General features: G+C 42.3%; 1 protein-coding gene across 5 annotated transcripts in view; it reads right to left on the bottom strand.

Moving 5' to 3' along the window:
- Nucleotides 1-2,908: 2,908 nt before the first annotated feature.
- LOC144728656 (protein FAM118B-like) overlaps nt 2,909-10,471 on the bottom strand; it is a 20,143-nt gene continuing 12,580 nt past the window's right edge. For 3 of the 5 annotated variants that reach the window (XM_078608236.1, XM_078608235.1, XM_078608233.1), the window contains exons 5-7: nt 9,523-9,750; nt 6,141-6,269; nt 2,909-5,347 (exon numbers count right to left, since the gene is read on the bottom strand). In XM_078608236.1, coding sequence (XP_078464362.1) covers nt 5,060-5,347; nt 6,141-6,269; nt 9,523-9,750 — 645 coding nt within the window. In that variant the 3' untranslated portion in view covers nt 2,909-5,059. The remainder of the gene's footprint in view (nt 5,348-6,140; nt 6,270-9,522; nt 9,751-10,471) is intronic. The other 2 variants (XM_078608237.1, XM_078608234.1) reach the window with 1 other exon arrangement.

Genomic DNA, 10,471 nt, shown 5'->3' with positions numbered 1-10,471 from the left:
ACGTGCTAAAATCCTCCTCCTCCGTTGCACGTCACGGGGTCTGGCCATTGAATAGTCAATGAGTGGTGGCCAAAACGCTTCGAAGGAGGACGGTTGAAGACAGTTAAATCACCAGATTATGTCATGTTCAAAGTGTGCATGGTCATTTTAAGTTACCTCGGAGCTATATCTCTAGGCATGGCAGATGAAGCGATGAGCACATTTCTTGAATTCCCCCTGCCTCTGTCCACCCAGCAGTATAAATAGATACACCACGATTAGTCGATTGACAGGTTACATGTGGTGGGGTAAAGTGTGGGTAATCCCACCTCTAGCAAGACCATGTGGACAGCGTTCAGCGTTGGAAGAGTAGGCCAAATTCTCTCTGACGGGATTCTTGAAAGTGCTCTCGAGTGCAGAGCCTCCCACCAGCAGCGGCTTCAGCAAATCAATTAAAGGGCCGCACCTTTATCTTTTTAATCAGGCATCAAAGTCATTCAGGGAAATGAATACAATGTGTACAATAAGTGGGCGAGTGAATTGAAGCTGGACCTCTCGGTCAAACAGACCAATTGCCGTGGAGATGACCCTCGTGGTCCAGTTGATGGTGAACAGCTTTGCGAAGGGCACACCTGGGCTCTGGTCATCATAAACTATGGGTAGTCGCACCTCTTTCGGAACATGGAAGATGACCAATCGTAGTACAGAACATATACATCCTTATCCAATGGAACCCAGTGTTATCAGTATATTAGCACTATTCTCACATTCGATTAGCACGGTCGGCTACGTATGGCTTGAAATAAGTAAAACTTGCATGCATGCATTCAATTGTTTCCCAAGCTATGCCTTAGATGTCTATGCATATACAAATGTAGTGCTTAAACATGAGTCATGGGCTGGTGCTTGTTTTCAATCTGTGAATCATTTTGACCATCCCTCATCTTTACATTCTCCAGCGTACACTTGAAGAGTAAATAACAATGGCGGTTTTTACGGCTGTCAATCAAATTGATGGTTGTTAAAGTTTGGCCACAATGCCATGAGGCACATATCATGATATTTGTTTTTGTAAATACGTACCTTTCTTTTAAAAATGCCAATACAGTGGTATTTATCATTATGGTCTGGGAAGTGTTGGTTCTGTTGCTGCCTGCCCAAACTATCTCCCATTTGAGTACATCTGACAGTCTGTCAGCATCTCAAGAAAATATAAAACACATGTGCAGACTCACTCATCTATAGTGAAACTGCATTGCCAGTGGTGCACAAGCAAATAACTAAATCGCAGTAAAAAGAAAGGGTTTTCCCTTCAGCAAACCTGTCACCCCCTTAACAGTACCTACCTTATTACAGACCAATTCAGACCTTATTGTCAACCCGTGCCCTTAAACATCTCAACGTTCATCCTACAAAGTCCCATCACAAGGGCGAAGCACAGCCAAAACATGTTCTGTCCGTATTGAAACGGCTGTACGCCTTATGGACCTGAAAACTCAAATTTCCCCGTACAAGAGTTCGTGTAAACCGTATGGGTTGACATGTATGCTTCAGGGCCAACTTATTGAGGCCGCTGCATTGTAGATGTTAACTCCTGGTATGCAGGAGGCCGTGGGTTCGATCCCGAGACTGACGCCTGCTGTATATTTTAAGTATTGCATGTCTCTCTCCCCGTGGCCACGTGGATTTGTATTCGGGTCCTCCGGTTTTCCCCTCCACATTTCGAAACATGCGTTTTTATTATTTGGCTGCTTTAAATTTAATAATAAAAACGCATGTTAAGAAATGTGGAGGGGCAAACCGGGGGACCCGAAGAAAAATCCGCGTGGCCACGGGGAGAGAGACATGCAATACTTAAAATATACAGCAGGCGTCAGGCTCTGGATCGAACCACGGCCTCCTGCATACCAGGAGTTAACATCTACAATGCGGCGGCCTCAATAACTCGGCCCTGAAGCATACATGTCAACCCATACGGTTTACCCGCACTCTTGTACGGGGAAAATTGAGTTTTCAGGTCCAGTGGTATTTATCATTTATGGTCTGGGAAGTGTTGGTTCTGTTGCTGCCTGCCCAAACTATCTCCCATTTGAGTACATCTGACAGTCTGTCAGGATCTCAAGAAAATATAAAACACATGTGCAGACTCACTCATCTATAGTCAAACTGCATTGCCAGTGGTGCACAAGCAAATAACTAAATCGCAGTAAAAAGAAAGGGTTTTCCCTTCAGCAATGTAATAAGCCACTTCGTTGAGCTATCATTTGTGGCCAGGTTGCTTATGCAAAAAAGAGCCACATAGCTTAGTGGGTCTTACCATGTAAAATAAAAATTTGACAAAAGTTTAATGCCTGCCGTTTATTGATATTCTTGGTTCTTTCGGTAAAGTCACGTAGAAGGGAAACAATAAGAATATGAATCCCTGCAGTCACGATAGCTTTAAATCAAAGGTTTATTGATAATTAAAGAGAACTGCTTTTTGGATATACTGTAGTTCGTTGTCCTTCCCCCGTACCTCCGATTAACACGGTTGGCTACGTACGGTGCAAAAGAAGTTCACCATACTTTAGCTTGTTCCACGTGTGAAGGAGCAGGGGTGATGGGAGTGGTTCATTTGCTATGCTTCAATGTGATAGTAAAACTATCTTTTGTTAATATTTGATCTTCACATTGCTGCATTTTTATTTTATCACTTTGTGAAGTCAATTTATATCGGTGGTTAAATGCATATATCATGGTTAATATTTCAATCCATTGTTTTGAAAATATCTTCTAATTCCGCTGTGGAATAACTACCCTGGCTGCATTATTGATAATGAATGTACTTTTGCCATCATCGTTGGGAATAGAGTACATGGCTCAAAGGAAACACACTATTCATCTACATTTGCATGCTTATTGAAGGATAACAATGTCGCTTGCTGTGAAATGTTTGTAAACAAAAACATGTTAATATATTTATTAACTTTTCACCAATCTTACATAAGCACATCATTACCACAAGCATTTTGACGACACTTTATACCAGTGAGACAAGCCATCATGCATGCCTTGACATGAAGTTTTGCATATGCAGCTACTGCCCAACAACTCTTAACTTGTATTGTCAACAATTACCATGAATACCTGTCATGTGTTTCTCTGTTCAAATGAGCAATGGGTGGTGGCTCATGTTTGTGGTCCTCAGCCAGTGGTGGAAATGCTACATTCCTTTTGTGCGAGGTCAATCACTGGACAGAATAGCCACTGATCCAAAGCAGTACTTATTTTATTGACACTGGAAGGATGGGCTGTCCATGTCCGAGATATGAAAAGCGAGCCCTCCAATTGTGATTCTATTGCACTAAGCCCCATTACCACCTGGCAAGTCACAGCAATACCCCGGTTTACGTCGGGAATGCGTTCCTGAAAGGTGGGACGAATATCAAAACGTAAAGCAAAGCAATTTTTCGAAATCAACAAAATACTGTAAATAGTACATTGTAGTATACATGACGTGTATTTATGAACGATGCAAAGTAGCTAGTGCACAGTGGAGGTGGGGGCAAAGGCTGGGGTGATGGATACGAGAAAGGACGGATTATGCTGCCAACGACGCAAGTATGGGGTTCAGGTGATGCAAATCAGGTCATGGTATTAATAAAGTGACGACGTATTTGCGAAACTACGTAAAATGGGGAAGACGAAAATCGGGGTATTACTGATTTTGTATTTTTTTGGATGTACTCATGAAAGCATCGCTGGGTCTCAAGATTTCCAGGACGATACAGCAATGTGATGTTTGCTTATATCTCTCGTTTCGCTCCCAACCCACGCCCAATTCCTTTAACCAATATTTAATTATAATTAACAATTACACCTCACATCTTCAAATGCAGATTCATTCCAAAAAATGTTTAAGGTGCAGTCCAAATGCATATATTTAAGTAGTGTGCACTTAGCTGACTTATGATAGCTATGTAAACATGCATTTAGTTGAATGTGGCATCACGCTTTATTCTGCTAAATCTTGCATGATGAGGTATTCGTGTCCCTTTTTTGCTGGCATGCACCCAGTTTAGGACCAAGTGGCCCCCCCGTTGATATTACTGACACAAGAAAAGTCCATAATTATTCTGAAATGCAATGGCATTTAATGACTTGCACAACATCCCTTAGGAATTGCAATACACTGGTATACCATGGATATTTTTATGCGTAGTTAAAACGCAATTATAATTACATACTCACAAATGAAGTAAATAACATCTGTCCAGTTAAAATATAAAATGCAATCCTTTTAAACTTATTTAAACTCTTAGTCATTTGATATTCCCTTTAAAATCTGAGCTAACTCATTGCACAATGTGGTCAATTTAGAAGAATTCCAATACGATATACAACAGCAAACGATGTAAATACCAACATATCAGATAATTATTTTCTAACTCTTAAAAAGATGAATATAGGTGTAGGAAGAAGTAGCATTTTTGTGAATGTTGTTCATACTTATCACTGCATAGTGTTTCTTTGATGGAAAAATTAAGGCTAAGAGATAGAAATAGCCCACATGGTACTTCAAGTGACAGTCTGTGGATTTTGTAATATCAGTTTGTTCAGTGCTAACTATACCAGTTTTTTTTACAATCACTTAATTTGCAATTATCATTTAAAAATGTATAATTTCACTTACCATAATAGGTTCCAGTGAAAACAAATATTAATGTTGTTTCCATTGTACATCATTGTCAGGACCACTTTCTACATCCTGACAGTCAGCAACCTCACAGACACAATAATTCCCCTATAATCTCATCAAATGTATGCATACCTGTCGAGTAAAGACTCAACTGTGTAAGCATTTTGTTCTACCTTCAAGACTGTCACCTCATGAATGAAAACAGCCCACTCGGGCGTAAACACTCGGTGCACAGGGGTAACGATAACTCATTTCCCAGTGCTGGAATCAACAGGTGCTGGCTCAGTGTCCTAACAACCCACATCACCCTGTACCACTACCACATACTTGCGAATGAACGTACACGAGAATGAACCTTCAAATGTAAACGCTAGGCTTATAGGCCAAGGCTACTGGTTGCACTCAGATGCGTCCTATTTGGCAAATCTCATTGGCCAGTCTCTCCAGGTATTCGGGCAAGTAGCAGTAATCATCGCCGTAAGAGATCACTTTGATGCCTTTGTCCAGCATGTTTTCACGAAGCTTCTTGAAGTTCTCCGGGTTGTCCCTGCAGACTAGCATGAAGTGTTCTAGGTCCGACTTGTTGCGCAGCGCTTCCAGGAACAGCGATTGGAATGTGGGGTCCTCCAGAGTGCGGCCGCACCCCAGGAACAGGAAGGACTTGGTCTCGTACAAAGTTTGGATGGAATTCTGTGGACACAGTCATCAAGGGATCCTGATACAATTTGGATTCATATAGCACAAATATGGGGAACATGTCTACTTAACATGCATATCACCGGGTCATCAACATTAATCGTGTTCTAAGTTTTGTCTCTAAATTCTGTCTCCAAAGCCTGCATGAAGGGTATCAGTCACCTGCAACTTTGGTTTCACCAAATATTATGTATCAGGGTATCAACAGCACTTGGTATGAACAAGACACCTTGATATGACAATACAACAAATGTGAATTCTTACACACACGATTCAAGGCAAGTATAATATTGAAATCCTAACAATAGATATAGATCAATTTCATCAATACACCTCTAATATTCAATGCTCAATAAGATGAAATATATATGCTTAGGCTGACTGGATGTCCAACATCTAACACTGGAAAGAATGAAAGCTACCTCGGATAAAATACACAGTGAGGGACTGGCAGGTGGAAAGACCACTGCAAGGCCACATGCACGAAGGCACTAGAGCAGTGGTTCTTAACCTTTTTGGAGGTACCGAACCCCACCAGTTTCACATGCGCATTCACCGAACCCTTATTAATTGGAAAAATTAAATATGATTTTTTCAAATTAAAAACATAGGTATATGTTTTACTGGTGCACAATCATACGAGTCGGGTGTGTGTCTTAACCTCCGCCGAACCCCTGAGACTGACTCACCGAACCCCTGGGGTTCGATCGAACCCAGGTTAAGAACCACTGCACTAGAGGAAGCCTCGGCTGACCAAGGGGAGTGTGGTCACAGTACAATCACGAACCATTACTTCCGTGTTGCGCAAGATGTTCTTGTAGCCAGCCGGGTGCAGTGCAATGCCGGTCGGGTTGGTGTAGACACCGTGAATGTGCAGCACGCTGAATGGCCTCTTTTCTTGTGACCACTCAAGAACCTGTGCACATGAAAGCAAAAAGGAAGCTGTGAATAGATTGATGAATGTATTACCTTTGCTTGAGACCAGTCAAGACGTTTAGCTCCCAGCTATTGGCAGGACATTTTACAAGTATGCCACCTCATGAAGAAAAGTGGCCTATTGATTTTTGGATGACCTCCAGAGGATGTTCCCTCACAGGAAGTAACACGGTTTGATGTTAAAGTTCTTAAGGAAAATATATTTGAGTAATGAAATCCAACTGAGAGTACAATTGTAATATATTTGGGGGTGGCATTATATATACTCTCCAGGGACACCAATATAAATGTGTCGTGAGACAATAATACGTGTTTATATTTTTCAGACGAACACAAAATTTAAACTGAGTTTACTGGTGTCAACAACAATTACATTTGAAAATAAGGCTTTACCCTAACTTAACAATACAGCAAAACTCCTCTTATTTGTATACCTATAATCTATTCTTATCTATGCCCCAGAAGATATTTGTGCAAAATCCTATGATCCGCAAGACATTTAATCAAATCATTCGAGCCTCGACATGGGTGTGAAGAATGACCTCTTATCCATGAGGCAGTGACATGGCCCAGCAAGTAGACAATTCACCACTTGTTGCAGAGATTCACAAGTTCAAGTCAGATGGCAGCACTGGTTATTACTATGGGCGTAATAACCATAAAAATACTACGTGCTGTCTGCTTCACAGTGGATGTTAAATATCCCCTGATGTCATTTGAAATGAGCAAGCCACTGTGTGCTGGCGGGAGTGTACACTTTTTACAAGTTTAAAAACTACCAACAAATTACTCAATTTGGAATAACACATTGAAAAATTGCACACTACTGGCAGGCAAATGGCGATTTCCAAGCCAGGTTCTAAGTCACCTTGTGCCCACAGGGACAGCTGCCATTGGGGGTGGCCTTTCGATTCGAAATCATATTTTATGAGATTGATGTAAAGCATTCTGAGATGACCTGGTGTAAAGGGTGCTATATCAAATATTAATTATTATCCATGCAAACGTTGCAAATACAGTAAAACCTTGGATTGCGAGCATAATTCGTTCCGGAAACGTGTTCATAATCCAAAGCACTCGTATATCAAAGCGAATTTCCCCATAAGAAATAATGTAAACTCAGATGATTCGTTCCACAACCCAAAAATACTGTATAAAAAAAAATGAATAATACAAAATACCTTTTTATATTTGTATTATTTACATTTAATAGAAAGTAATCAAATTTATTAATTTAATTTAATCGTGGCTGGTGTGAGGGAGACGAGAGAGAGGAGAGGAGGGTTATTGTGTCGGACGACTTTCACTTGCAGTACAGTTACTAAAGAAGTCACTACACCTGGACACAAAATTAAAAAAATGCTTTACGCACACACACGTGGTCACAACACTATAGTAAACAGTATACTGTACGCTCGCACGGAAGTTGACTATACGAGTGAGGCACGTCGACTGAGACCGAGCATGGGAGACGATTACCCACAATCCCGCAGCGAGAGAGAGAGAAAAACCATTGGCTTAGTTGTGATCACGTGATGCTCGGCAGACAAAGCGTATACTGTACGTACTACAGTACTCGTATTGCAAGACATCGCTCGTTTATCAAATTAATATTTCTTAAAAAAATTTGCTCGTCTTGCAAAACACTCGCAGACCAAGTTACTCGCAATCCAAGGTTTTACTGTATAAATGTAAATTATGAGTAATTTGCTCTCGGCAAAGAATGGCCTACTCGTTGAGAATGACGTCAGGGGAACTTCAACATGGTCTTCTGAAAGTAGTCAATTAATCCTATGATCCAAGCCTTTGTATCGAAAAGAGTGAACAAGGAATAGCAGTAGATTCATTGTTATCCCAGCAATTTCCGTGGATGGTTCGGCAGTTGTGCTAAATGTATCGTATTATCCAAGACTTACACGGGGACAACTGTTCAGGTGAAAGGAGTGATTTGCACTGTAGTACTCCCACATAAATTTGGGTAAGGCGATGTCCACTGTAGCAGTAAAAATGCAGAACACTGGCTTAGCGGGGTCATAAAGAGCCAATGCCACTGATGTCCAAAGTTCAAATCGAGGCAGCCACCCATGGTGAAACTATTGATTGCTCAGTCCTGTTATCAGTCTTTAACGATAGCATCGATGTTATAAGATAGCATCAAAAATTATCTCATGTTTTTTTGTCTAATTCTGCCTAATCTTTCACCTATAGTCGCTAACATTTATATCCCATAGGACTGACTTGTGGCATGAAGGAGTACTATCTAGTGTTGAGCAATACACCATTATTGAAGTGACTTCAGAAGTAGTTTTGTAGTATAATTGTTGAGGGTTATCACTTGACATTGAGATGCTCTACTCATGGAAGCAATTCTAAAATAATATTCATATCATAACTTTAATTCAATTGCGGAGCTCAAGTCAAAGTGATTTCCTGCTCAAATAAGTGTTGACGCAGTACTCATCTGCTGTTTACAGCCCTGAGCCAGTTGTGAAAATGTGTCATTCCTATGGCAGCGGTGAGTTTGTCCATAGGACAACCACTGCTGACTTCCCCACAAAGTGGTGCTCATGTTATTGCCCCGCGGAGGGAAGATGCACTGAGTCAACCCTCAAGCATAATTTGATCGCAATCTTTCGATTGAGAGCCTCAGCTACCTGCCTGGTTAAATGCCTATCTGGCGATAAAATAGGAAAAATCCATGATACAAAAAGGGGCTGAGATAACTAACGCTGGTCTACACTTTGAATAAATGTATCATATTGGTAGGAACCTCCTGGTTACACCAGCCCACAGGGAATTATTGTGTCCGTCCGTCGTGCATCCAAAAATGGGAGGGGTGGGGCTGGGTGGAGAGGGGAGGGTGGGGAGGAGCTGGGTGGGGAGGGTGGGGAGGGGCTGGGTGGTGAGGGTCGGGCTGGCTGGGGGGTGGGAGGGGTGGGGCTGGGTGGGGAGGGGCTGGTTACCTCGTGGTGACCTTATAAAACTCAACGTTTAACCTACTCATGCCGGCTTGTGCCCGCCCTCACAGTCGGCCATATTTGCGGAATACACCATGCTGCCGTTGACCCTGGCCATTGACCGAGCAACCGAACGTTCCTACCAGCTCCCTCCGCAGGAATGTGTTCACAGACATGATTTGAACAAGGTAAGCTGTGGACTCAAATGTAAAAGGCCATCGCAGCTAAGGGAACATGGCCACTGCAGTGGAAACATGCAGGCTTAGGCTCACGCACGTTCTTCTCGTCGGTCAGGTCCAGAGACTCGAGGGCCTTGCCGCGCTGCGTGCCGTAGATCTCCAGGAGGTTGTCAAAGTTGGTGGTGAGCACCAGGGCGCCGTGATCCATGAGCTGCAGCACAGACTGCAGCAGGCACTTGCCCGTCTCCTCCATCTTGCTCTCGAGACCCTCGAAGACGTCGTAGAGACAGTCCTTGAAGAAGGTGGAGCGCACGTTCCCCGTGCGCTTGTGCCCCCAATCGTGGGAAGAATGAGAAATTGAAACAAAAACAGGATTTTAAATGTTACTGTTATTATACTCTTTGGTTCTTTCTGTAAAGTCGAACAAGTCGAACAAGCACCAAATATTAACAATGATAATGCTGTGTGCATAGGAAAGCCTCACCGAGTGTTAAGAGTCTATTTTGAGCAGGGTCCTGCACTGAGACCTTTGGCAGAAAACACTCAGGAGCTCTCCAGTTACATTTAATCTACATAATCATCCAGTGTATGGACTAAATCTAATGGTGGACTGCATCCATTGCTGCAGGAACATCTACTGGCATATTTAAGCCCTCTAAGCTCAAATCCCCATGCCTACAACTCAAATCCTAATAAACATTGATGACCACCGTCCAAGCAATAACCAGGCACGATCCTCATAATCTCACGATAACTAACGCTGATTTATGGTGATTTGGGGATTTCACTTGGTAATTAGGTGATTTAGAAAAGGGTTTAACAGGTTAAGATATGGTTCAAAATTAACCTGTTATTTAGTGTATGTGTAGTGACTTATATGGAGTCACTATGGTGTTTAGCACTAGCTACTGTCAGAAGAGTGGAAATGTACGTCTTGAGTCTCTCTCTGGCACCAGAGTGGATATGGCATGGAAGCGGGCCCTAGGGGGTATAGTTCTGGTGAGGGTCCGAGAGAGAGCAAGTGAGGACGTGATACTCTGTGTGAA

Source organism: Lampetra planeri, chromosome 29 (genome assembly GCF_965212315.1).
Source record: "Lampetra planeri chromosome 29, kcLamPlan1.2.h2, whole genome shotgun sequence".
NCBI lineage: Eukaryota > Metazoa > Chordata > Hyperoartia > Petromyzontiformes > Petromyzontidae > Lampetra > Lampetra planeri.
This window is presented reverse-complemented; position numbering and strand designations above follow the sequence as displayed.